The sequence below is a fragment of the Dryas octopetala genome, chromosome 5 (assembly GCF_963921425.1).
Source record: "Dryas octopetala chromosome 5, drDryOcto1.1, whole genome shotgun sequence".
NCBI classification, from domain to species: domain Eukaryota; kingdom Viridiplantae; phylum Streptophyta; class Magnoliopsida; order Rosales; family Rosaceae; genus Dryas; species Dryas octopetala.
In genome coordinates this window covers 20,884,515-20,912,461 of record NC_141370.1, presented here as the reverse complement: position 1 = coordinate 20,912,461, position 27,947 = coordinate 20,884,515, and the positions used below count along the sequence as shown (strand labels likewise).

The 27,947-nt window shown below is 36.2% G+C and overlaps 6 protein-coding genes across 8 annotated transcripts; 2 read left to right on the top strand and 4 right to left on the bottom strand.

Moving 5' to 3' along the window:
• The first annotated feature begins 4,221 nt into the window (after nt 1–4,221).
• On the top strand, nt 4,222–6,230 carry LOC147285629 (uncharacterized). The gene is made up of 2 exons (XM_086244106.1): nt 4,222–4,327; nt 4,660–6,230. The coding sequence occupies exon 2, from the start codon at nt 4,676–4,678 to the stop codon at nt 5,888–5,890; it is 1,215 nt and encodes a 404-aa protein (XP_086100232.1). The 5' UTR covers nt 4,222–4,327; nt 4,660–4,675; the 3' UTR covers nt 5,891–6,230.
• Nucleotides 6,231–7,510: 1,280 nt separating this feature from the next.
• Nucleotides 7,511–8,940, bottom strand: LOC147285628 (Ribosomal protein L7Ae/L30e/S12e/Gadd45 family protein). The gene is made up of 5 exons (XM_086245812.1): nt 8,898–8,940; nt 8,669–8,835; nt 8,363–8,486; nt 8,188–8,267; nt 7,511–7,885 (listed from the first exon to the last, which is right to left on the bottom strand). The coding sequence occupies exons 1-5, from the start codon at nt 8,938–8,940 to the stop codon at nt 7,715–7,717; spliced, it is 585 nt and encodes a 194-aa protein (XP_086101938.1). The 3' UTR covers nt 7,511–7,714.
• A 1,832-nt stretch (nt 8,941–10,772) lies between these two features.
• LOC147285627 (uncharacterized) lies at nt 10,773–12,248 on the bottom strand. Of its 3 annotated transcripts, none has more exons than XM_086244109.1 (4): nt 12,027–12,248; nt 11,781–11,929; nt 11,276–11,322; nt 10,773–11,140 (listed from the first exon to the last, which is right to left on the bottom strand). In XM_086244109.1, exons 1-3 carry the CDS (start codon nt 12,120–12,122, stop codon nt 11,280–11,282), a joined length of 288 nt encoding a protein of 95 aa, XP_086100235.1. In that variant the 5' UTR covers nt 12,123–12,248; the 3' UTR covers nt 10,773–11,140; nt 11,276–11,279. The 3 variants fall into 3 exon arrangements, with proteins under 3 accessions (XP_086100235.1, XP_086100234.1, XP_086100233.1); XM_086244108.1 differs by having other exon boundaries at nt 10,773–11,134; nt 11,277–11,322; XM_086244107.1 differs by lacking the exon at nt 11,276–11,322 and having other exon boundaries at nt 10,773–11,134.
• Nucleotides 12,249–13,622: 1,374 nt separating this feature from the next.
• LOC147285626 (CBL-interacting serine/threonine-protein kinase 24-like) lies at nt 13,623–19,106 on the top strand. The gene is given in 16 exon segments (XM_086244104.1): nt 13,623–13,826; nt 14,164–14,392; nt 14,636–14,698; nt 14,809–14,880; nt 15,023–15,130; nt 15,254–15,328; nt 15,477–15,530; nt 16,151–16,276; nt 16,414–16,503; nt 16,824–16,946; nt 17,207–17,326; nt 17,894–18,010; nt 18,236–18,292; nt 18,395–18,469; nt 18,685–18,747; nt 18,749–19,106. Coding segments are annotated over 15 exon segments (1,332 nt in total). The 5' UTR covers nt 13,623–13,826; nt 14,164–14,227; the 3' UTR covers nt 18,773–19,106.
• A 453-nt stretch (nt 19,107–19,559) lies between these two features.
• Nucleotides 19,560–21,795, bottom strand: LOC147285625 (EPIDERMAL PATTERNING FACTOR-like protein 2). The gene is made up of 3 exons (XM_086245811.1): nt 21,702–21,795; nt 20,139–20,201; nt 19,560–19,804 (listed from the first exon to the last, which is right to left on the bottom strand). Exons 1-3 carry the CDS (start codon nt 21,793–21,795, stop codon nt 19,560–19,562), a joined length of 402 nt encoding a protein of 133 aa, XP_086101937.1.
• Nucleotides 21,796–22,139: 344 nt separating this feature from the next.
• Nucleotides 22,140–25,806, bottom strand: LOC147285624 (EIN3-binding F-box protein 1-like). Its single transcript, XM_086244769.1, has 2 exons — nt 25,511–25,806; nt 22,140–24,838 (listed from the first exon to the last, which is right to left on the bottom strand). The coding sequence occupies exons 1-2, from the start codon at nt 25,533–25,535 to the stop codon at nt 22,923–22,925; spliced, it is 1,941 nt and encodes a 646-aa protein (XP_086100895.1). The 5' UTR covers nt 25,536–25,806; the 3' UTR covers nt 22,140–22,922.
• Nucleotides 25,807–27,947: the final 2,141 nt, after the last annotated feature.

Here is a 27,947-nt window from a genome sequence, read left to right as displayed (position 1 = left end):
CAATTCTTCCTTCGCCATTATGTGAATAATTGAGTTTCAAATTTATGCTCTGTGAGTGGGATAGCTTTCAGTTTCCACTGGTTGAAAATTGACACACTGGGAGGACAGGATTGTATACGCATAGGTCCATCAGATGATCCATGATCCGTACTGCCAAGTGCCAAAAAATTGTTATATAAAAATGGGGGTATAAATGTCATTTCCTATAATAATTGATTACGTTATTTTGCTATTGTTAATAACTAAGAAAGGTTCTTCTATGGAGCATGCCCTATTAAAGCATTGGAGTAATAACTGATTACGTTAATAGGATATAAAGAATTAAAGAAATTAGAACTGAATGTGAGAGAACGTACTATGCATCGGGTATAATATGTTGAAAGTAATGTGGAGCAATGTCTCACATCGGAAAATTAGAGTTTAGCATATGTGCTTATAAGTCTTGGGCCCCTCTACCCGTTATTAATTAGTTTTGGGTTGGATGCTTTAATTGACTAATTTTATCATGGTATCAGAGTTTGGTTATTCGCGTGTAAGACCCAACAGCCACACGTGTTCTCACGTCACCTAATACAATTTGTTTACGTGTAAGGCTCAAAAATCTCGCCACACGTGTAGAATGTTCTAATTCTATCATAATATGCTTCAATAATAATGATATTTTTCGGGCTTAATTTGGAACTAAAGTGGGAGTAATTTCTTGCATGATTGGGGAAGAGCCATTTTCTAAATGGTGACGAAAACTGTCGTTTGTTTTCTAAATAGTCCAAGCCCAAACAAGCAAGACTACAAAACTCTCATGTTGTAAATGACTGTAAGATCAAAGGTTTCTTTTCAATATGGTTTCTTCTTTAACTTTTAGATCGATCATTAAATGTGTCATAATCAAATGTGAAATTAAATTTTCCTTATACAAAATGAGAGGTGGAGATTTTTAGAACTAGTTCAGGTGGATGGGATAAATGATTAAGATTAGGATTATAAGTTATATCTCACCAGACATAGAGGTTGAGAGGTGAATAATATAAATTAAAGAGCTAATTACAATTTAGTATCCCAACTTTGAAAACTTGCAAAAAAGTACCTCAACTTTCATTTTGTATCAATTTAGTACCCCACCTTTGAAAACTTGCAAAAAAGTACCTCAATTTTCATTTTGTGTCAAAATAGTAACTCCGTTAGTTTTTTTGTCAAAGTGGCAGGGGTATTTTCATCTTTTCCTTAAATTTTAAAAATAATAATTTTTTCTAATAAAAAAATTTCATAAAATAAAAAAAAAAATTTATGAAATTTTTGTATGAAATTTTTTTTATGAAATTTTAAGAAATTTTTTTATTAAAAAAATTATTATTTTTTAAAATTTAATTTTACGAAAAAATTTTATGAAATTGTTTTTATAAATTTTTATAAATTTTATGAAATTTTTTTTTATTTTAAGAAATTTTTTTATTAAAAAAAAATTATTATTTTTTAAATTTAAGGAAAAGATGAAATTACCCCTGTCACTTTGACATAAAAACTAACGGAGGTACTATTTTGACACAAAATGAAAATTGAGGTACTTTTTTGCAAGTTTTCAAAGTTGGGGTACTAAATTGATACAAAATGAAAGTTGAGGTACTTTTTTGCAAGTTTTCAAAATTGGGGTACTAAGTTGAAACAACATGTAAAGTTGAAGTACTAAATTGTAATTTGCTCTAAATTAAATGTCACTAGCTTTGATTGAAGCCAAGCAAACATTAAAGAGTCCAGCTTGCAAAAAGTTAGAAAGTAGACCAATGAATAAAGTAATTCCTAACAATGGCACATGGAGATAGTGAGAGATTTAGATTCTATAATAGAATTAAGACACTCTTTAATTATCATATATAAGAAGACTATAGAGTGAAAGAGATATAAAGCAAAAGAAAGAGAGTGAAAGAGAGTGAAAGAGAGATATATGAAATTTACTATCCAAGCTAGTCATGTGAAGGAGATTCCATGCATGATGCATATATGGGTGGCAGTCAATTATTAAGCCTCAACAAGACATTGTCAATTTGTCATGCTAATGCAGACAACCACATATCTTTACACTAGTGTACACCATATTAACTTCAGCCCAAGTATTATATACCTGGCCATATTTGAGAGAAATCAATATATATCTTGCTTCTCATTGCAACCTTGATCAATAAGATTTAGCAAATCTTAAGTTGAAATAATAAACCTTTTCCATGCTGCTGTCTATTTAAGCCTTTTGTTCTACTCCTACATTATCTATCTTTTATTTTTTTCGTAAATTCCTACATTATCTTTTTGTTACTTTTCTGTTGGCTTACATTCTTTTTGCTTACTATATCAAATCATGATCACATGCATTTAGCTGCATGTGATTGTTATTTCAATTCAACTCAATACTTTGCATCATACATCAAAATAATCAGATAATTAATATATGAACATAGTTTCGATCATTCATAAGATTTACACTGTACAAATATATGTAAGATTATTAATTTGTAGCCTCACATTTATATTCTAAACTCTAAACTTGAAAGTGTTATTGTGAGAGTACTGTATAGCGTCACTATAGCCCTTACATATTGAGTAATCAATTAACAATTTTATAGATTTCCCATTTTATTATGTTATCTGATGGGAAATTTTTATTTTGTATTTTGCCCTTTTGGATGAAGATGAGACATCATGGGGCCAACCCAATCCAAGAACGGTCAAATTGGGTCCCTTTGCAGATCATACATGATTGCCCAGTTACTGAATTGGGCCAACCCAAGCCAAGAAGGGCCGAAGTGAGTCTCTTTGAAGCTAGCCCAGTTCATTACGCCCGTAGACTTGGGCCTCACTCTCCACGGTCTTTCTTCACTTCCCTCGGTGAGTAGTTATTTTATAGAGCAAATGACATCAATGGTCCTCCAACTTTATTTTTAGTATCACTTTGGTCTACAAATTTGTTTTTTGAATTATGTAGTCTGCAAAATTTTACCCGTGTATCACTTGAGTCCATTCCGTCAATTTCATCAGCTTTTCTCATCAATTTTAGTCATGTGTTAAGCATGTGAGCCACTTTTAAAAGGTAAAAATGGTAACTACTCATCCCTTTGTCCTTCTCCAACGTGACATACATGACTATATATATAAGCATTTTTCATTAAAGTTTATCTTATCTTAAATATAATAAAGTATAGTTTGTAGGACCCACTTTACATTGTAATTCGATAATCGAAGTCGTTTGATTTCTAAGTCTATATATATATATATATATTATAATTCGCATTCTAAAAGAACTATATGCTCCAAAACAGTTGTTGGATAGCTCAGTTGGAAGTGCCATAAATTTATCTACAATACACTCAAGTTTGATCCCCCCTTTAAAAAAAAACAAAACTACACTCCAAAAAAGAAAAACTTTTTTTTTTTTAGTTGAGAGAGGAGAGATCGAACTTGGGTGCATTGTAAGTAATTTTATGACTCTTTTAACTGGGTTATCCAATAACTGCAAAAGAGAAAAGAAAGATAGAGGTGCAACACAAAAACTTGTCAAAAGATCACTCATCCTAGTACTACTCTCGTTAAAAAAAAAATCTTTAGTTAACATTATTAGCTTTTTTACACTTTATACCTACCTGAACTTTGCACCCATTTGCACTTTATCATCTAAAATTAATTAATTTTTTTGTTTTTGCAATATGCCACCTGAGTATGTTTCCGTCATAACTTATGTTAGGAAAAATCATTTGCCGCACATATGACCCTCTTTTCAAGGGGTTTTTCGTCATTTTATGCCCAAAGAGGTTTATCTATCCTTGACCTTTCTCCTCTTTTTCTTGAGCATGGCAGATCTACCATTACCAGCTCCCCACAGAGATGCCCCCCCCCCACCAAAAAAAACAACACACACGCACGCACAAATACACAACTTTAGTTAATATTATTTGCTATCTTTTATTATTTTAAAATGTAATTAGCTTGGACGGCCGGCACTAATCGGCTATGAGTAAATAATAAAAAAGTCATTTAATGTGCCTAGAAGCTAGTAATAATACTATAAACATGAACTGTAGTAATTCTATTAAGTTAAAGTTTGGGGTGCAAAGTGAATTAAAGTTAAAGTTTGGGGTGGGGTGGGGTGCAAAGTGAGACATGGCTGATAGTTGGGGGCACTCTATAAAGTTATAAACAACTAGTTGTTGAGGAATAATAGGGTTTGGGTTTAAACTTTAAATAGTGTATAAAAGGCCACCTTGCAGCTCTGCCGTCTCCTCATTCTAACATTTACCCATGCATCGTCAGCCTCCCAGCCAAACTATTTTGTTTTCAACACCAGGTACTCTTTCTATCTCACTCGCTGATTCTAAATCTAGGGCTAATCTATTCAACAAAATTGATTGCTAAATGCTAATTCCAATAATTTAAGTTAGGGATTTTATTGTATTTAGGGCTGTCATTATTGGGGGATTTGCCTTTATAATCAATTAAGATTTAAGTAAGAGAGGTCGGAGTCGGTTTGTTACTATACTATAATAGTGTAGATATAATATGTAGACTAAAGACTGAAGCAAGTGTTCTTTTATGCTTTTCTGATTCTAATTGCTCTCTCTTTCATAATTGTCATATATATATTCTACTTTGTTCTTTTCTTCTTTTCTGGTTCTGTAGCTTTAAAGTTAGGAAGATGAAGATGAAGGAGAATGCCTGTGTTCGGAAGATGAAGATGAAAAAGAAGATGAAGCCCTGTGGTAAGAAAATGAAGATGAAGATGAAGCCCTGTAGTAGGAGTATGACTGCTTCCATTACTTCCCAAGGACTTCCTATGCTCATGATCCCCGGAGATAAACCCAAAGAACAATTTTACAGCGTTTTTAAAAGAAAGTTGTGCGACATTAATATTCAGTTACCAATGCTTACTGAGATAGATGACACCCTTAGCTACTGTGTTGGGTGTGGTCATGGTTGGTTTGCCAAGCTTCAATTAGATTGTTCAGAACAATCTTGCGAGCGGCCTCTTATAGATCTCCTCAACCCTTTCAGGGAAGATCAACTGCCCATTTGTCTTCCTCCTGTAAATGGCATCCTTCCATGCAATGACGTCAAGCTTATCTTGTCCGCTGATCCCACTTTGAATCCAGACAATTGTGTGGTCATAGCATTGTCCATTAATCGTTCCGTGCTTTCTTTCATTAAACTAGGACAAAAGATTTGGACTCCCTTCAGAGAAGAACACCACAACAAACCATGTCGGTTTTCGGATGCTATTTTTTATAAAGGCCAAGTCTACGTAGTTGAAAATTCGTTGGGAATGATTGTGTCATTCGATGTAGAAAGTAGCAGCAACAGCAGACAGCAACACAAAGCATTACCGCCTGCAAATGATATGTTCCGATCTTCTGTTCGGGCATATCTTGTGGAATCAACCAACGGAGACCTATTGCATGTTCGAAGATTTTTAATTATTAAACACCAAGTGTGGGATGTGATTGAGAGCTTCTTCATGGTTTACAAGTTGGTTTTTGATGCTGATCGATCCATTGTGCAGCAGGTTGAGGTAAAAAGCATTGGCGATGAGGCTCTCTTTGTGGGTGATCGCAGTCCATCCATTTCTGTTTTGGCTTCAAGCTATCCTGGGTGCCAGCCAAATTCCATATACTATGTCGATGACTCAACTACTGCATTACTACTGATGCGAAAGGATTTTGATAAAGAAGATTTTGATTATCATATGGCAGGAGTTTTCAATTTAGAGGACGGAACCAGTGCACAACTTTACTCCAAGAAATACTATTTGCACGAGCGCTCGGACTCGGATGACTCGGACTTGGATCAAGAGGAAGGCAAGCACAAGCTCAACTACGTGTCAGCACCTGCGCTTTGGTTTATGCACCCCATTTGATGGATGATTCTTGCTCTAGCTGGCTAGGTTCCAGTTAGTGATCTATCTTATTTATAAGGATATTTATGTTTAACTCTCTGTTAATTATTATGTTGTGCAAATTATAATTTAGATTAGAGCTAGGCCAGTAACACACTCTCTCTCTCTATACATATATCATGTCTCACTAATTAGAATTTGGGAGTATTCTATATATATATATATATTATGTCTCACTAATTAGAATTTTGGAGTATCACCTTGCACTCGTACCTTTCATGTCTCTCCGTTCCATCCATGCGGTCTTATAACTTGGGAAGTCTGTGTTGTTGCTATATCAATAATCATTATTAGGACGGTGGTTTTGTTTTTATGATCATATATCTCTGAATGAAATGGGTACAAAGGCCTATCGAGCCAATGCCTGTGCACACACGTATCATCTATGCATGTGAGCTTTGTTAGGAGTACGTCTTAGGACCAGATTGTTTATATTGTTTATATCTAGAGGCAGTTCATCTTCCATTTTTGAATTTGTTATTGCAGCTTCAACTCATAGCAACCCTTGTTATAAGAATTGATGGCTTTTGATCTTGTTGCTATAAATGATCTGTTAAATTAATGTATCATATATACATGCATGCAGTAAAGTTTAACACCTAACATATTTGGTTCTGACCCCATTAGAATATGGTTTCTAACCCCAATAGGTTGATTGGATGTTCCGACTTTACATTTTTTTATGCATACTAGCTTCCACAACAGTCCAATCTGTCTATAGGACATTGAAGGTCGACATTGAGCCACACCAAGCATGAAAAAATGGATCATGGATTCCCTATAAAGTTGATTTTACAGATTTTTATTGGAATTTTTTTTTTTTTTTTGGGTTCAATTAAGTGGATGAAGTATTAGAATTTCAGCATTGTGAATATGGGTTCAATTTGCCCCCCATTATGATGAATTTCTAGCTCAGCCACTGGCTAGGAGTGTGTTTGATGAGATGCAATCGTGGAATGCATTGCTATCAGGTTACTCTCAAGAGGGGAAACCCTGGGTTTGAAGCGATTTTGGTCTTTATACAAACGGTGGGAGAAGAGATGCAGCTTGATCATGTCTCCTCTATTATTGTAGTTTCAGATTGCTGTCATGAGAAGAATTTAGAACTTGGGAGACAGATAAAATCAGGATATGGCAGTCATGTATCAGTTTGTATTGTATTGAACTCGACATGTTCAAGTGTGAGGTTATTGAAGATGCAAAATTGGTCTTTTTAATTCATGAATGATCGCAATGTAGTATCTTGGACTACTATGATTGCAATGTAGTGTCTTGGACTACCATTATCGCAATCTCCCTATTTAATGAGATGAGATTGGATGGAATATATCCAAATGATGATATTGTTACATTTGTTGGATTAATTAATTCATGCTATATCAATTAGGAAGATGGTGGAAGAAGGCCAAATGATTCATGGGTATTGCATAAAGACGGGGGTTTTGTCAAAACATAATGTCCATGTTTACAATAGCTTTATCACCAAGGTCGGAGTCATGCCCTCAATCTTCACTTTAGCCTACAGATACAGATACAAATACAAACAATCGAACAAAACCAACCGCAAACTTGAAAGTTGAGTAAAGCTTAATTTTTAATATGCATCATTGATTTTCAAACTACAAAACCTAAAGTCAAGTTGGATTCGGACAAAGTCATTAGACTAAGCTGCACGCAGTTCATTGAAACAAAAATTTAAATGCAAGTCAACATTACAAAACTTCCTGACCTACAAGCCTCTGAAAGGGCAACCACTACAGTCTGAGAGAGGCCCATCACACCTGATTATGCACTATTTTGGAGAGGGAACTTCTCAATGGCATCCTGCAGTTGTTGTACTTGTGAACTTAAATGGCTTCCCTCATTTGTAGTCACAGAACAAGCAATAACAGGTCTTCTTTGACCACATGCACGGCCAAGTGCTTCCTTTGATGGGACAAATACATAGGGCACACCCTGCCAAAATAAAAGAGTTTTAAGTTAAGAGTATGAAAGAAAAATTTCAGTAAAAACAAGTTTGCTTCCATAGACAGACAGTTCATCATAGGTTATTAGGAAAGTTAAATACAACTTAAATTGAAATTGCACAATTTATATTCATATGGATTATATATGACAACAAAAACTGAGAAGTATGCAGTTATTAACTTACAAATCAGTTTCACACAACATGAAGAAAACATTGACTCTTGAGAAAAAATGAAATGCAAATTGCAGTCTAGAATTTGAAATAGGTGCATCCATGTCTAGCCATAAACCACAATCATACCCATTAACAGCGTAGTATCTGCAGCCATCACTACGAACTCAGAAATGCCCCTGTTGAGTGTCTTAGTTGCTGTAAAATGCCATAAAACAAATTCCAAAAATTTATATAAGCATACAAAAAAGAAGAATGACAGCAAAAAACAGACACAGGCATAAGAAACATACCTTCATTAGCACCCTTTCTAAGCTGCCTGTAGTTCGCTGCTTGTCGAATCAGGTCCAGTATTGTCACTATAAGCTGTGCATCGGCCAGCAGGTAGGCCTTTGGGTTCACTGCCTCTCCTCCCGTTCACTCTCCTTTCGCTGCTCCTTCCACCTTGCCTCCCGATCTCTCTCCTCCCTCTGTTGCCTCTCTCTCGCTTGCATAACTGATTCAACAGTCTGCAATTGCAAACACACACACAAACAAAATATCATAATCACAAATCAATCAGACACTCGTATTGAAATAACAAACAAAGGATTCACTACCTTTTGTTCATTCACTACGGCACTCAGAACTTCTATTTTAAAAACTAAATGTATACGAGGTGGCACCTCCTTTGCAGGATATCCGCTCCTGCCAAATCCATAAGCCGGCGAGCATTGCAGGAGTGCAACTTCACCAACCTTCATTCCCCGAACACCTTTATCAAACCCTATAAATGAGTCATGAAAAATATAAATTAAAAAGAATGAACACAAATATATACATATTTACCTCTAATCACATGATCTGCGCCAATTATGAATGTGAATGGCATATCGTCCTTCGTATTCACATTCATAATTGGTGCGGGTCATGTGATCAGAGGTAAATATGTATATATTTGTATTCATTCTTTTTAATTTATATTTTTCATGACCCATTTATAGGGTTTAATAAAGGTGTTCGGGGAATGAAGGTTGGTGAAGTTGCATTCCTGCAGTGCTCGCCGGCTTATGGATTTGGCAGAAGCGGATATCCTGCAAAGGAGGTGTCACCTCGTATGCATTTAGTTTTTAAAATAGAAGTTCTGAATGCCGCAGTGAATGAACAGAAGGTAGTGAACCCTTTGTTTGTTATTTCAATACGAGTGTCTGATTGATTTGTGATTATGATATTTTATTTCTTTGTGTGTTTGCAATTGCAGACTGTTGAAAAAAAATATAAATAAAAAAAAAAGGAACACAAATATATACATACTTACCTCTGATCACATGACCGGCGCCCAATTATGAATGTGAATAGCATATCGTCTTTCGTGCTGCACAGAGCATTAAAAAAAATTGTAAATAAACTCATTCCCTTGAAAAACACATACATAAAACAAATACACGAAAAAACTCACCTAAAAAAGCACCCCCGACTCAAATCATAATTTCCACCAACGTAACCCGTAAAGTCAACGGTGACTTTCTCATTGTCATCCAAATCGGGACCGGCTCCATGGCTCAGAACTTTCTTTGTCACTCCCATGACGAGCTCCAATGACTGAAACACCTAGGGTTTTAACTTGTCTGTATGAATTAGGGTCTTAATAAACCCTAACTTACATGGAAAATGAATACATTGCCGTTGAAATAAGTTGAATCGCAAAAGCTGGTTTTGGAGAAAAAATTGCCGGCGCCGGACTCCAAACCGGAAGAGAAAGGAGGATAAAAATAAAAAAACTTTTTTATAGAGCAAAAATCACTATAGCACTGTTAATTTCGGAATTAGAAACTTTTTTTACCTTGTGGAGACTCCAAGGCGAAGCCGCAACCTGAGCCGCAACACCAGCCGCAACAGTCTCCAACGCCCTAAGCAACAAACAGTTTAATGCTCTTTTTATATACCAACAAAATCACATCCACTAAAAAGACCCTTGTTGTCTGCCTTAGATGCTAACTACACCCCACATCCACTTACTAAACCCTATTCACATTCCCAAAATACCCATGTTTTATCCACACAGTCCCTCTTTCAGACAAACCAATTTTCATCATCTGACCACCACCGAAATGTTTAAATTTAACCAACTAGAACTATTTCACAATCAAAACAATGGGTTATAATTTATAGATGCAAATTGCCAAATCGTGTGCTTTTTTTTTTTTAGTTATTCCATTTATTTGGTGAGTTTATAGTGATTTTGGAGTAGTATTGGGGGTTGACACAATTTCAAAACTTTGAGTCCTAAAATTTCCAAATTGAAAATCTAGTAAAAAAGTCTCGGGCATTTTGTCAATTTACTCTTTACATTTCATAGTTCAATTTTGCCAAAACATAGTGCTCAAGTTACTATTATATAATTATTTATGGTGAGTCTCATATTTTTTGTGTGACAGTTCATGTACTTCATTCACCACCAAGGGATCAATTTTGGTGAGATTGGGTTCAATAACTTCAATTGGTTTCGGCACATCTAAGAGTGTCCATGCTGTTACCGGCATGGGCATAGAGCTCTATGAGGAGGTTGTGGTACACAACCTCTAGAACAAGTGGAGGGTGCATTGAATTTTGCTGATGGGGTGAATTCAAATGGGGTTGTTTTTTATCCGGTGGCTTACACTAGCGTCCTTGCTTTTTTTGCGGACCATTACAATTGTAGTCCAAGCCACTACATTGCGATCATTCATGAATTAAAAAAGACCAATTTTGCATCTTCAATAACCTCACACTTGGAATATGTCGAGTTCAATACATTACAAACTGATACATGACTGCCATATCCTGATTTTATCTGTCTCCCAAGTTCTAAATTCTTCTCATGACAGCAATCTGAAACTACACTAATAGATACCAGCTCCATCTCTTCTCCCACGTTTGAATAAATACCAAAATCGCTTCAAGCCCATGGCTTCCCCTCTTGAGAGTAACCTGATAGCGATGCATTCCACGAAACCAGATCCCTATTCGGCATTTCATCAAACACACTCCTAGCCAGTGGCAGAGCTTGAAAGACATGGCTGAATCTGAACCTGAATCTTCCACTCCTGAGTTATAAGAAAGATGGAAATAGTCTCAGAAGACTTGGATGCATTTATAACTGATAGAAAACAGGTTGAGTACATAGATGATATGAGACTTGCATGATTAAGATATCAAAACTGAAGAATCAAATATTCTGATTCTTACAACTCAATTGTATCCCTTCCCTAGACAGTTAAGACAGTGTTGTACCCTGCAATCCCATGGAAAAAACATCCAAACATCACATAAGCATTCTAACAAAGGAAAACTGTAAACTTAATTCTGCCTGAAGACACATATAGTTATCAAATAAAATGATACCTTCTAATAAAAACACAGCCATTCAGTATGCTTTCAATCATCCCTAATGTTCCCACTTCTTACATATTTACATCAAAACCTTTGCTTCAATACAACTTTTAAGTTGGGCTTTTATCTCCTCTGCCACTTTTATTACTTTAAACAGGGAAAGAAAAAAAAATCAATTGGCACATTATGGGTTTAGGATTTATTTTCTTGGAATGTACATAACAAACAGAAGAAAACCCACTTGAACAAACAAGCAATTTTGAGAAGAAAAGAGAAAAAAGGCAACATTTTTACCCATACTCATTTTGAGCAACACTAACCCAAAAATTGATATGCAAAAAAGTATCACTATTCACTAACCTATTGCCATCACAGGTTGGGCAAAGACAGGGGTTGATGGCTATTGGGTCATACAGAGGAGACCATTGAATGGTGGCATTCCCTTTGCATAGCTTGCACATATAAAACCCTTTCCCTCTACAAACCCCACAAGGCAATGCAACCCTTTTCTGCCAAAAACCCACCCAAAAAACTAATAATAAGAGAGCAATTAGCAAAAAAGAGAAGAAGAAGAAAGTTCAAAAGGTGGGTTTTTGGTCTTTTTACCCGTTTGGATTCGATGGCCAACCGAAGCGCCCCGATTGTGGCAGAGGAAGCAAGATTGGTTACTGTGCCCACCGTGCGCAGTGGCTTTGGAATCATTTTTTGAGTGCTGGAGTTTCACACAGTCGATTTCTCAAACATATGGAGTGAACTCCATGAAGCTAAAGCTAACTCCTAGCGGGTGGACCACCCTTGTGCTCCTCAAGTGCGCCGTAGCAGATAAAGGAGGGCTGTTGTTTTGCTATACGATGCTCTTCTGTTATCTTCTAAGATGATCAACTTCTTCAACGGATTAAGCCAACCAGCCCAATCCATCAACACCAAACTACAGATCGGCCCAACCCGGCCCAACAGTCAGATGAGATAGCCGGATAAGCTTGTAATGAGGTGATGTGGATATACAGTACATGTTCAATTAGTCCTTGTGGATGACTCGTTCTTTTATCCAAAGCTGTCTGAAATGATCTTCATATTAGGCTGCATTTGTCAAGTACATCTATCACAAATAAACATCATGTGGACTTTCAAATTGGGACTCTACAGCAATATACATTCATATTATCGTTGTTAAAAATATTGGTTTTTAATTGTTAAATTGTTTAAAAAGTATACTTAACTCAAGCAATTTATTTTAAAACCAAAAAACAGTAAGTCATCCTTTGGTCAAACAATGATCGAGAGCAGAGCTCCATTGATAAGCAAGATCAAATTGCATCTTAGCTGTTTATCAATGTGTAAACTATATATATAGCAAATAATTTTTGCAGTCAGCATCATCTTCATTGCTCTCATTTAGTTTAATACAAGTTTATATCTCCTGTCTTCAATATTTAATCCCGTCTTTGTTTTGACTTTTTGACCCAAGTGGTTAATTACAAAACTTTTCCTTCTTTTAATTTCATGACTTATTCTTTATTGGGTATAAACATGGTAAATTCTACAAAAAAAAATTTGGCCATGTAAATTCTACAATTTTTAATTATGAACAAAGTATAAGTAGATGTGAGAGTGGTTAACTCTGTGAGAATTCAAACATGAGTTTGAATGTCATACACAGATTCAATGATAGAATAAAAAAAAAAAACAAATATATAAAATTCAAGGATTACAAAAATAGATGCCTATGAATTTTGCACATAAAATTTAACTTTAAATATAGAATTTACAATTCAGCTCATATTGATCTTTATTATCATTGACTTACTTGTAAATATTTATTATAGTAGAGTATATTTTTGTGTCGTGTATTTAAACTTATAATCTCACGTTGATCTCATTTCTAAACCAATCCATAACACCAATTTGCCTTGATTCTTAATTAGTTAATTCAAACAAGTTGTGTTGGGGCGAGGAACACCGAACACTTTTCTTTTTTTTTGGCCAAGAACACCGAACACTTAACTATTTAAGCAAGTCCCTTGATAATAGACTTAATAGTTTATGTGGGTATTTAATATTTATATATCACGTGGCAAAGGCGAAAATTCTTGGCAAAAAATAAAAAAGTGTTTAAGGGCGAAAATTACTTTTACAATTTTTTCCGTTTTTTCGGGTAAGTGAACACGTCACGTCCATTTGTAATTCTCATGTATGTAAAAAACGACGAGCTCCGACGCCATTTTCACCATCAGCGGTGAATTCGGACTCATTTCTCATCTCTCCTTCTCTCTCCGAGCCGCGACCTGTCCGGTCCGATCCGAGACAGCTCAATTCCGGCTTCCTGAGCTCCGATAACCTATATACCTTCACTCTTCGGCGACTTCACTCTTCGGCGACTCCCCTCCCTAATATTATCGTTTTCGGGTAAGAATCCAGCCGGAATATTCCCCAAACTGTTCGCATTAGTCCTTCCAATTGTGCTCTCTCACTCTGATTCTCCACCTTCCGATTTGTGGTCTATTTGGTTGCTGACAATCCCAATCACGTGAATTCCACAATTTTCTAGCTTTGTGCTTTATGATCCTTCACTGTTCCCTCAGCAGCCAAACAATGCCTTAGGGTTTATATGCTTCGGTTCCGTACAGCTTTGAATCAAATAAATGTGATTACTTTTGTTAATTTGAATTTGCTCTTTTTTTTTTTTTTTTTTTTTTTTTTTCAGTTTTTAGTGAAATTGAAGTTTTTCCTTTTCTCTTGCTAGATCGCTATAAATTTTAATTTCGTGAATCGAAGAGTTTGTGGGAGATGAGCTTAGGGAGACAAGGATGAAGAAGGTATCAAGAAAGGTAGGCAAGTATGAGGTGGGGCGAACCGTCGGCGAAGGAACATTCGCCAAGGTTAAGTTTGCCAGGAACACCGAGACTGGCGAGAGTGTGGCCGTGAAGATTTTGGCCAAAACCACCATTCTCAAGCACAAAATGGTTGATCAGGTATTCACTTTCTCTTCCTTTCTTAAATCCCACATACAATTTCACACATGCACATATATATATATATATATGTATGTCTAGTTCGTTGTGTCAATGATTTTAGTTGATATATTTTGCTATACACTAATCTGCTTGATTAGTAGGAACTTATGTTGGAAATTAAGATGTTTATGGGTTTCATTATGGTTTGCTTCTACTTTGACTAAATGACTAACTAACTAACTGCCTTGAGTTCTGTTTCAGATTAAAAGAGAGATATCTATAATGAAGATTGTCAGGCATCCTAATATAGTAAGGTTGCATGAGGTATGCTTAGGCTGTCCAGAATATATACCTCATTACTTTGGGACTTTTTCTGTTAATATTATGACTAACTCCCCTGTGTTTTTCTTTGAATTCTCCCTTCCGAATTCTAGGTTTTGGCTGGCCGAACGAAGATATATATAATTCTCGAGTTTGTAACTGGAGGAGAATTGTTTGATAAAATTGTGAGGTTTCTTCTTAGCTGGCCCAGAACATCTTTAACTGGGAAAATCATTATAACTAAATCATTTACGTGTTCCTATAGTTGATTCGTTTTATGCATAACCTTTTATTCCAACAAATAACACTTAAATTCTGATTCTGCAGGTTCACCAAGGAAAACTTCCTGAAAATGAATCGAGGAAATACTTTCAACAGCTTATAGATGCAGTTGCTCATTGCCACAGTAAGGGTGTGTACCACAGAGACCTGAAGGTGCAAATCAAAATTCCGTGTGTGACTAATTTCTACTTGCTTTTCTGATTTTTACATATACAGTGCTCTGGTCCTGATAAGCTATTCTTCTTTTCCTTGTAATGTACATTTCTATATATACAGCCCGAAAATCTTCTTCTTGATTCTTACGGAAATTTGAAGGTTTCTGATTTTGGATTAAGTGCATTGCCCCAGCAAGTAAGCACGGTCTCATTATGTTTGCAGTCAGTAAAGCTTGAGAATTTTTACTTTTATGCATATTCTTGTCTTATACTTTATCTATTCTCCTTTTCTCCTGCTCTATCTCTCTCCCTAACACCCCTGTTTTGCCTAAATCCTTGAGCAGGGGGTCGGTCTTCTTCACACCACATGTGGAACACCAAACTATGTTGCACCAGAGGTACATGTTCTATACACTTTACTGCTGCATTCACACACAACCAATTGATGAGATAGATATCATGTCACTTGGAATTTTGTCCAAGAAACAATAATTATATTAGAAGTCAGGTGGGAGGAGAGGAAATGAAGTTTGGGGAAGGAGGGGGGGGGGGAGAGAATAGGTGAGGAGATTGTCTGAATACCCTGTCGTAAGGAGTTGAAGGAGGGTAGTTAGGGGAGAAAATTCATTGGATGTTTCACATGATACCTGTGCTGCCTTCTTCTCGATCTTTTTTCACCCAACTTATGTGCTTCATGGAACATATACATATTTATCCTTCTTAATCTCAATTTTCTTAATGGTTATCTCTATAGCTGATGTATTTTCTGCTAATACATTGGTAATTCACAGAGTAAATGTCAATTTTGTTTTTCATTCATGTTATCATGATGGTTATGTGGCATCCATCATTGTTCTCTCTAACAAGTTTGTATGTGTTCCGTTAACATTAAGCCATTCACTCTTGAAGACAAATTGTTTCCTTTTAAATGTGAGAATGTGTGTGCATGTCTGTGTGTGGGTCTGTGAATCGGAGAGAATTATTATGCTAAATGTGTTATTTTACCATTCCCTAACAGGTGCTAGGGAACCAGGGTTATGACGGTGCAGCTGCTGATGTTTGGTCATGTGGGGTCATTCTGTACGTTCTAATGGCTGGTTACCTCCCATTTGATGAGACAAACCTTCCTACACTGTATAGAAAGGTACACTCCCCCCCCCCCCCCCGGTCTCCTCATTTCTTGTCACTCCAATTTTTCTCTCTGGACTGCTTGTACATCATTAGAGCATTTAATACTGTACAAGTGTGTAGGAGCTTCTAACTGTTCTGGCTCATCTGTAGATTAATGCAGCAGAGTTTTCCTGTCCATTTTGGTTTTCAACTGGGGCAAATTCATTGATACATAAGATACTTGATCCCAATCCTAAAACCGTGAGTATTTTATTTCACTATATGCAGATATTAGTAATTTCTGTGCCAACTGATTTTAAAGCTCTATATAAATAACTTTACATCATAGTTTTCTTAATCAAATTCAGAATGATTTACAAGTATTTATCAGATTTATTCTATATTTGTTGGAAATCATAGCATGGCCATGAAGTATGTGTTATAATTGGGAGGGGTCCTGGTTGACTTCTATTTTCAATTATGGGAATAGAAAATGACAAAACAAAACAAAAAAATCTGCATTACTGGGACAAGGTTAAGGATTCCTTTGCTTTCTTTAACTGGTTCATGTGTTAATGCAGCGTATTCGAATTGAAGGAATCAGAAAGGATCCATGGTTTAGAAAAAATTATGTGCCTGTCAAACATAGGGAAGATGAGGAAGTAAGTTTGGATGATGTTTGTGCAGTGTTTGAGGATATTGAGGTTGGTTGGTGTTTCTTTTTTGCTACTCTTTTTCTTCAAGAAATTTTCTAATGCAAGTTACAGATTTCTGTGTTTTATATTAGATAATAGATTACTAGGGTACAGGAAATCAATGATAATTGATACCTGATGGCTTTAAGAGTCCCATTTTTCTGGCATACTTTATGCATTACAAAGTCTATTTGATAACTTTTCTTCAGGAAAAAGTCTGTTTGATAACTAAAGAAAGAAAGTATCTGTTAACTGATGGTATTTCACAGGACCAATATGTAGCAGAGCGGTCAGATTGTAATGAAGGTGGTCCTTTATTAATGAATGCATTTGAGATGATTACCCTATCCCAAGGGTTAAATCTATCAGCATTGTTTGACAGGAGACAGGTATAGTTATACCTTCAGCACTTCTGCTGCCACATATTTCCCAGAAAGCTCCCTTGCTCAATTATTGCTTCACAGTTCCACAAGTGTTTGTTTGGCTAATCTTTAACTTGTTATTTTGTTAAAACTTTTGAAGTATAATTTTTTCTTATTCTTTGTATGTTATTATTCTCTTCTTTTTTTCTTTTTTAATTTGGAAACACAATGATTATAATAATATTAATAAGAATGGGAAGTACAATCAATGTGGACCAGCAGTCCACAAAAAACTACCCTCATCCTACAATAACAAGCCACCAAAAACAAAGTGTATGAGACTACTACATCATCCATCCAAACATGCGAGAATAATAGCTAATACCAAGTACATAGGGAATACGGAGAAGATAATAGCCTCCCTCCCTCTCTCTCTCTCTCTCTCTCACTCACATGTCATTCTTTTCTCTTTCAGGATTATGTAAAATGGAAAACACTTTTTGTTTCTCTCAATGTCATTCTTTTCTATTGCAGGATTATGTAAAACAGAAAACCCTTTTTATTTCTCTCAAATGTCATTCTTTTCTATTTCAGGATTATGTAAATCGGCAAACTCGTTTTGTTTCCCGTAAACCAGCTAAAGTTATAATTTCAAATGTAGAAGCCGTTGCGGAATCAATGAGTCTCAAGGTCCATACACGTAATTACAAGGTATGCTTTGTAATATTGGCCTTTCCTTTATATAATTGGTCTGGCTAAGTTTTTACACCTTGACTTATGCAGTCCAACATTCACCAATGATCTTGGTTGAGGTTTGAGTATTATTGGTTCAATTTGCATTGTGTATTGGAAGCCAATATGTACTCTGTATGATGATTCCTGAAAATCATTTTTGTGACATGTTCTAATTTAGTGTGCAAATTTTTTGCATCATAGACAAGACTTGAAGGAATATCCGCAAATAAGGCCGGACAATTTGCAGTTGTCCTCGAGGTAACCTTTGAGATTGTCTGCATAGCCATTGTAATTATCTTTTCAAAGGAAGACTTGATTTCAGTACAATTAATGTTTAACATGATTGTTATAAAAATATAGGTCTTTGAAGTTGCCTCATCCCTTTTCATGGTGGATGTTCGAAAGGCTGCTGGAGATACTCTTGAATATCACAAGGTTAGCTTCTAGTGGATTTTACCACAAATTCATGTCTAGTTTAGTTTGATGTTGACCTATCTTCCTTGGCTCTTATGGTATGATCTTTTGGTGGGTCTTAAATACTCAAAAAGGCATCTCTTGATTCTCATTTGCTTCACTCTGTACACCTTTTCTTTGAAGCTTACATGCTTGGATCAATTATCAGTTCATCTTTCATGTGGTTCTTTTTGCAGTTTTACAAGAATTTCTGTACCAAACTAGAAGATATTATTTGGAAACCAAAAGAGGGTATGGCTAGTTCCAATCTGCATAGAACAATGACTCGCTGATCCATATTCCTGGGGTGTGATGCAAATCAGTGAGCAGACCAACAAATGGATGCTATCCCCTTTTGGACATATATAGATTTTTTTTTTTGGCCAAGCTTTTGGACATATATATGATTTACTGAAAAATAGAAGTTTTAGTGGCAACATACAGACTAGTGTGTCCTACATATGTTGTATTGTTTGTAAATAGTTTTTTGTTAGGTTTGTATCCGTTGAGAGTGACTCGTGACCTTGTATCTACTATACTGTATATCGGATACTCTTCTCAGAATGTATTATCATGAAGATCGTTCATTTAATCCACCAATATAGTTTTTTTTTTCTTTCTGCTTTTTGTAAATAATTCCAGAAGCATTCCAGCTTGTATCAACTTTTTCACCACACCAGATTTCTTCACTGCAAAACACAATCACTAAAAGTCTAAAACAATTGAAATAGTTTTTCTTTATTTAAATTTTTCCTGAGGAAAATAAATAATTGAAGTAGTTGTACACTTGTACCATATGCGTTGGGTCAACCGGTCAACCACCGAGTTATATGCATTGATTTGCAAGCTTTGCAAATGGAAATGTGACCCAAAACTCTTTGCAAATGAAAGGTTTTCAAGCCTATGTAAATTAATACAACTGCAAATGATCATTAGAATCACCGTAATCCATGCAAGGACTTGCATTGATCATTAGATTATGAAGAGTAAATAGGGGGTGAGTCTCTATATCATAGGTGCTACCAAGTACATGGAGAATAATAGTTTATTCCTTGGGTTAAGCTAAAAATTTTCAAGGTTGGAACAACTTATTTCTACATCTGCATTTCCATGAGAGAAGATAATAGCTCTCATCATCATCTCCCCGAGATGTTGCCTTGAGGTTATTCTTGTGGTGAGGAGAAACAACCAGAGTGGCCGTACAAGGTCTGCAACTCATGCACCTGTTTACACACCGAGGTGGACTTGAACCCAACACCATTTTCATTTGCTTTTTTAAGTGCTGCTCAACATCATTTCTTACCAACATTGACTCAGCTGTAAAAAAAAAACACCAAAAAAAAAACCCAGAAAAATTACAAAAACCAAGGTATTTATTTCAGCAGGACAATGCCCGGTCCTTGTGTTTGAGGACTAACTTTGTCCTCATGGCCAATCAAATGAGCTCCACTACCGGATAAAAGAGAGTTAGAATGGTGGACCTATCGGGCTTATTTGATTGGCAAAGGACAAGGTTGGTCGTCAAGTACCCAAGCATTGCTCATTTCAGCAGTACCAATGTCTCAACTTAAATAGGTTTGTTTCAGTTACCTGAAATAGAAGGAAAGAATGTGAGAGAAAATATGAACATCAGCACGACTGTAATCTTTACCCCATTTGACCATTTTCTTGAAGAAGCCATCATCATCATCATCATCAGTCTTGTCTTGGAGTACTGGAAACGAATAGACAAGGAGAACTAGCAAAGAAACTTAGGGAGGATTTTCGTGAAGGAAGAGATGAGAAGCTATCTATGGTGTTAGTATTGGTGATGAATATGACTTTTTTTTTTGGTAGAATGGAGGGCTAAGCCCAAAAAGAGAACAACACTACAAAGTATTGGTGATGAATGTGACTTTGATCACTAAAATGCAATGCATCTCAGTTTAGGGGGTCGCAATAGAATGGCTTGGGTTTGAAGCTTTTCTGGAGCAAACTGTCAGTTTATCTGACTTTAGGTTCCAGTGTGAATGACTGAAGTTACAAGTTTCTTCATCTTTTTCTAGCTGAATTGACTTTTCCTTGCCTCCTTTGCAAATTATTGGAGCACAATACCATACCCTCTATTTTGTCATCATGCAAGGCATGGCTTTACCTGTTCGATTATTCCCCTTTGCTTTTGTTTTCTATAAAAAAACATATATATGGTCTTCATTACCCTATGATTTGAAGTATCATCATCTGCTATCTGCCTATCTCTATATAGAACTCTACTTTTTTTCTCCGCACTTTTGCCAACTCTCTCACTGAGGTGGGTCCTTCATGAGTCTCATCTCTTGTAAGGAGCTGGTTCAAAGTTCTAAACACATTACAGTAAGTACTAATCACCATGAAGCAACAAATGTTGTAGATTCAATATCTGGTGGTTTGACAGAACACAATAATGTACTGTGACCATGTTGGTTGACAAGGGAATGGTACTTTGGAAAAGCACCCATGACTCTCAAAAGGACACTATATGGTCGATAAGGCATGCCTTCCTGCAGTGGTGTCATAAAACGACCAGTTTTGTTACTAAGAGAAATCCTGCTAATCCTGAACATTCTTCTAATCCATTTGTGACAACCATTTAATTGGAACTTAGATTTCTTTATTTCTTTTATTAAGGGAAAAATATACATAAGAATCAGAAGGTTGAAATGGGCATATTTTCTAAAGCAGGGGAGAGAATCTGTGCACAGAGACATCCACATGTTTAGAGGACAGCACTAGTGGGCTACCAGTCCCTAGCACAACAGCTTTTGCAAAGTGAAAATCTCATAGTGAGTATTACTTATTAGATATATATACATAGGACAAATAGTCAATTCATTGATAACACAATCTACAGTAGCCATATATTAGTATATTACCATGCTTTCAATATTTCAACAGAAGACATGGCTGCTTTCACAACCTTGGGCAACTCAACCACTCCCCACACCCCTTGTAGTCTTTGCATCATCCTGACATTTCCACCACCTCAGAGCCATGTCTTCATTATAAACAACAAACCACCAGTACCCCTTTCAACTGTTGCTTCTATGACCTCACAAGACTTGTCATCTCCAAATTGCCATGTCATTTCTGTATTAATTACTTCCAACTTTATTTCATCACCTGCCAACCCTGCCACTAACTTTCACATAGCTTCAGTTTAATAATTAAGCACACAGTCACAAACTGTAAAACTTACTAGCACCATTACCATGGTTGCGCACTTGCCCATAATATTTACTACAATCATTACCCTTGTACCACTGTGCACTGCTCCTAGCCATCATGGCCATTATCATTTTTCTTTTCAGTTTCCATTTTTCACATTTTCTTTTTCGCTTGGAAATTAGAGAGTAAGTAAGGCATTGATCCTTGCGGAATGCGAGCAAATAGTTTATTTAACTTAAATCGTTTTCTTTTTGCAGCAGTATATTTGTCGGCGTTGAAAGACAAGCTTTCGGGATTAAGCTTGGTTGATGGGGAATTGAGAATTTTGTCTAACACCAGAAATTGTTTCAACAACCATTGGAATATTTAAGCTCCAAACCTTTCTTCTAGACTTGTAACATTACTCAAAAGGTAATAGTGAGCTAATCATCAATATATGAATTCATGTATCAGAGAAATGCATCCCACATAATGGAAAAAGAGCTAATTACATTACTAGTAGTTGCAGAGTACAATTCATAAGCCAGGAGAAACCAGCAAAACTAGGACTTCGGGTGGTAAAAAAAACAACCCCAAACAAGGTTGTCAAAGCAGACTGACTAGAAATCACTGCCACCACCAAAGCCTAAAAGTATGAGGAACCACCAGCACTTCACTTCGTATCGCCCAAAGCAACCAAACACTAGGAATGCTCATGAAAGGGAAACAAGTTCCATAATCATGTGCTCTTAAGACCCTAAATAAACAAAAGAAAAAGACTAGGATCTCGGACAACAGACTTCGATAAGACTGAAAATAAAGAAGGCTTAATCAGACACACCAATTAAGGAATGTACGACAAAGCTAAAAACACCAGGTAAACATCCAGCAAAACCAAAAGGAGGACCGAACACAAGTGGAAACCTTAAACCAGAGCTTGGTGACTGTATTCTCAGGGAACCATGGCCATGAAAGAGGTAGTCTCCCATTGATGAGGGGCTAAACAGTCGAAACAGGCTTTCCCATGATAAGAAAGCCTGCAAAAAAAGGAAGATGAAATTATCTGCCAAAGTTCCCATGAAAACAACCAAGCAACTGAGCTACCATCAGGACCACTGCTAATGGGCCAAAAATGTTGTATGCTGAACGTTTCAACCTGTGTAAGCTGACTGTCTATGAGCTTAAGATTCTACTATCTGACGATTCAAACCAGAGAACTTGGATTCCCCGATCTTACTCCTACTGCATATGTGCTTCTCTGTTTCATTCCTAATTAGGTCAGGATATCGCATCTCCACAAGGTCTCCACAAGCAGATCAACTGATCTGTTGTTGATTGCAGTACAATGTTGGAGATTCAACCCCACCAGGGTCTCGCCCAATTTTTTCAGGGATGAGAGGCTCTTGTGTGATACTTCAGAACAACCAGACATGGAGAGGACTTGCAAATGGATCTTCTCTGCAGAAGCAAGGGCAGCAAGACCAACATCTGTGATTGCACTCTTCGCTACATCAAGCTCACTAAGAAACAAGCAGTTGTCTGCAATTGCCGCCAAGCTTGCATCGGTAATCTTCCTGCACCCATCAAGATTCAGCACCTCCAGGGTTTCCCCATGTAGCCTAGCCAAGGCCACAACTACTTCATCTGTCAAATTCAAGCAGCCACTAAGATTCACTTTGACAAGTCCTTTCTCCGAGCTTGCTACAAGTGAGAGAATCCCAGCATCTGTCATTCCATAGAGACCACTCAGGTCTACATTCCGAAGCTGAGGGCACAACCTTCCCACCATGGCCAGGCTAGCACCACCAAACCCAGGGCAGTTTCGAATGGACAAGGATCGAATTGATAAGCAATGAGAGGGCATAGGTACTCCTAAACCTATATCCTTGATTCCCATGCACTTGACTAGGGTAAGAGACCTCAGCTTTGCTCCACAGTTAGAGAGGGCAGAAACAATCCCTGATTGGGTAATCCTATTACACTCCTCCAGATGCAGGCTCTCAAGTGATCCTGCAGCTTTGGAAAAACCTACCAGCCCATTGTCAGAAACAAAGCAACACTTGCGAAGGCACATCTGCTTCAACTTTGTGCAGCCCTTGCCAATGGCTTCAAGACTGACATCTGTAGTTCCCCGGCAGGAAGTGATTGTCAATGAAACCAGATTCTGCAGAGCTTGAGCATTGCCCATGACCCAAAACCCTCTCTCACTAACATTCTGGAGACCACTAAGAACTAAATTGGTAACAGCTTTGCCATAATGCCCAATCACTGCGAGAGAAAAATCTGTGATGTTCAAAGCCTGAAGCTTTACCTTTGACAGTACAGAAGCTGATGATAACAGACTAGATACTCCATGGTCACCAACAAGAGTACAGTCTCTGATAGATACTGACTGCAGCTTGGAGCAGAACCTTCCAACAGCTTGCAAGCCCTCATTCCCAACCTTCGAACATGATTCAATAGTCAAAGATGTCAAATTTGGGCAGCTCTCTGCAATTGCAATCAAACCTTTGTTGGAAATTGAAGGGCACTTGCAAAGATCAAGCTTCTCCAACAAAGGGCATCCTTTAGCTATCTCAATCAGACCTTCATCACTGACGGAAGAGACATCCCACAAAGAAAGAGCCTTGAGAGAAGGGCATCCCCGAGCAACTGCAGATAGGCCAAGGTTGGTAACTCCACGATATGAGTTGCTTCCACGGATCAACAGCTTGCCCAGTCCCCCTAGGCCACTGGTTCCAACAGCAATAGACGCAAGTCTAATATCTGTTGCTTTCTTCCCTTCCAAACACCTTGTGAGGTAACCATTACTTTCCAGATCTTGATCTTCATCACCAGTGATCATTTCCATGTCACCTGAATTGGGCATCTCCTTCACCTTATCAGCAGCTGGGCTTTTGCAAAGATCAGCCTTGCGAATACTGCTTAAGAGCATAAGCCACTTCTTAGAAACGAAAGCGCAGTTGCTCCTCTCTTTACCACCATCCAGGCGCCTGAAGATCTCAAAGAGGCATTCATCGGGAAGGACTTCAATTGAAGGTTTCTTGTTTTGTTCTTGTTCGCTCCCTCCGTAGACGAATTGGGAACTGATGCGAGCCCGCTTGCTAGGAGGATAATACACATCCACATGGGAGCCAATTGACAACAGGCAACCCAAATCCATGGGATTTGAATAAAAAGAATCATCACCTGAAAACCCCCAAACAAAAACTAAATTCAGCTACAAGCCTACAACTATCCACAAATTTGTTAAAACTAGTCAAAATCACAACAACCAATAAAGGGATTCTACTTTACAATTACAAAAGTATGTTTAGGCCATATTTCTGCAAGCTGAAATTAAGTCTCAGTTAACTCTTTAAAAAATAATAATTTCTGTCATGGATTGAATCCAATACAACAGAATTTATCATTCAGTGTAGCATATTATACAATCCTATTGAAACTAAAAACTATTGCTTGGGATTTCTCAGCGAATTTTTTTACCAAATAAATACACAAAAGAAAAAAGCTATAGGTTTTTTTTTAACACAACAAACAGCTCCCATCCAAAGGATGAAAAGCGTGATGGAACTAAGAGCAACAAGCATATGGCAGAATATGATCTTCAACAACTATACGATATTTGAATATTGAACCCATTAAATCTAATCATTCTTCAACAAACTAAGGACCAATTGATTAAGACTATAGACATACAAATAAATATGAATTGGAGATAAAGATTAAAACTTTAACACCAACCCATTAAAACTAAACTCAGATGAAGACAACCCATTAAACCAAACCGGATCAAAACTCCACAAAAACACAAAAAAGATAGAACAAACACAAAAATAAAAGAAAAACCCAGAAACATACCACTGTAATTGACGAGAGCAGGCATGGGGACAGCTTTGAAACAATTCACAAACGAGAGAAGTTAAATATGAAGAGCGTGGAGATTAGAAGGATGATGAGAGTGAAGAGGCCAAAGAGCATTTGAGGAAGAACCCTAACGAGTAGGGCAAAAACGAATGAAGAAGAAGAAGGTGTTGAATGAAGTGAATAGGGGATGGTGTGGTGGAATGGGTGTTTATGTGTCACTGCCTAAAGGCTTATATTGGGAAAAGGGAAATACAAAGGTGTCGCTCTCTCACATACATCTCCTGCTACATCCAATGAATCCTTCCCCGAAACCAGTCTTCCCAACTCTAACCACCTCCCCTCACCCAATACCACCAAACCCCAAACTAGAAACCAGAATTTCATTTTTCCTTTCTTTATTTTTTTTTTTTTCCTTTTTTTGTTTTCTGCTCGACTACATTTTTATATATATATTTTCAAGGATTTGGTGACAAACTTTGCCTTAAAAAAATAAAAAATAAAAAACCAAATGCATTCTTTTTTTTTTTTATATGAACCAAATGCATTAATTGAGCAACGTGGTTATATTGCTTTGATGTTTGTTTACGTTGCTTAAACTAAATTGGGGGTTGTTTTTTTCCTTATTGTCAAAGCATTTTATCGTAACAAATTAATTCAAGAAGCTACAAGGTTATATTGGAGAATAATTACAATGAAGTGCATCACGATCTAAATTATGTGCAACCACATTCCATGTTCGAGAAATATATATAAGCACAAATAGCCGAATCAAACTAACCTGATAAATTCTTAGTCTCTTCCAAATGGTGCTCATCCATTGCAAAATCCTCCTCCATGGAATTGAGTCGATGAATCAAATGTTGAGTTTATAATTGGGTTTGGGTTATCAACAAAATTATAAAACTTAAATGGGTGTATAATTTTATTTTGCTAATAGTAGGTTTATAATTTGATGCTTATCTATGCTCAGAATTATTTTTTTGTTTTATATTTAAAAGAGTGTAGAGCTGATATGTATCTTCTGTTACATGGTAAGGAATTCAATATTAAATCTACAGGCTTGATTTATTTCTTTTATTACATACTTACATGTGAAGGAATTGAATGTTAAATCTACTGGCTTGATATATTTCTTTTGTTACATGGGAAGAAATTAAATATTAAATCTACTGGCTTGACATATTTCTTTTTACGTCAATGACTTTGATACTTGATTATGAAATTTTTCTTAATTTATTATCTCACTCAATGACTTGATTTTTTTTTTTATGTCGTTGAATTTGACACTTGATATGAAATTCATCTTAATTCATTATCTCATGCAACGGCATGATTTTTTTTTTTTTTAATGTCGTTGAATTTGACTTGATTATGAAATTAGTCCTAATTCATTATCTCATCCAACGGCTTGATATATTTCCTTTCAATAATGCTACACTTACCACAATTGCATACCATCTTACATGGCATTCATACATTTGACACTACAAATTAAAAAATAAAACCAAAAAAAAAAAAAGGAAATACCCTTCCAATAAAGTAATGACACATCAGGTAGGATACAAATGTGAGACAATTAGCATTATTGATTTCCTTTTCATTCTATTTATTTCCTTTTATGTCGTTGAATTTGATACTTAATAATATGAAATTCATTCTAATTCATTATCTCACCTAACCGCTTATATTTTTTTTATATCGTTTAATGTGATATTTTATATATTATGAAATTCATCCTAATTCATTATCTGATCCAACAGCTTGATATTTTTCTTTTTATGTTGTTAATTGAATTTGATACTTGATTATGGACTTTATGCATATATCCAAAGTATATATATGTGATTTTATTTTATTTTTGTAAATAAATTTGTTATGATACATTGATAATGACATGATGTGTATATCTGTTAAATTCGATATATTGTGTATTCATAAGAATATTTTGTGGTATATACATTATAAATATATATATTTTTTGTACAGCATGAAAATTTATCAGTTGAATACTTGAATCTAGTCCTCTGCAAACGACTCTAGCTTTTGTATTTGTTTAAAATCAAAATCCATGGTTTTTAATTTGTGAAAACAATGTATATTTCGTCTAATCTTCTCTGGGGAGAAGAACCTTGCTTATGCATGCATGTAAGCATGTTTCTATGCTACGCGAATGGTTGTTTGTTTCAAGGCTTATTCATACCATTGTCCTATAAAATACACTTTTTTTCACTTTGCTCCCTGAAACTTAAATTCTCTCAGTTTGCCACCTGAACTTCAAACAATTGTTGCAAAAAACCCTATACCGTCAACTCTGTCAATTTTTCTGTTAAAAAAGCTGATGTGGCACCTATATGACATGGGTGGAACCCTTTTCTAGTTATGTAACATCCATGCAAACACTAAAAATTATAAAAAATATGATTATATGAGT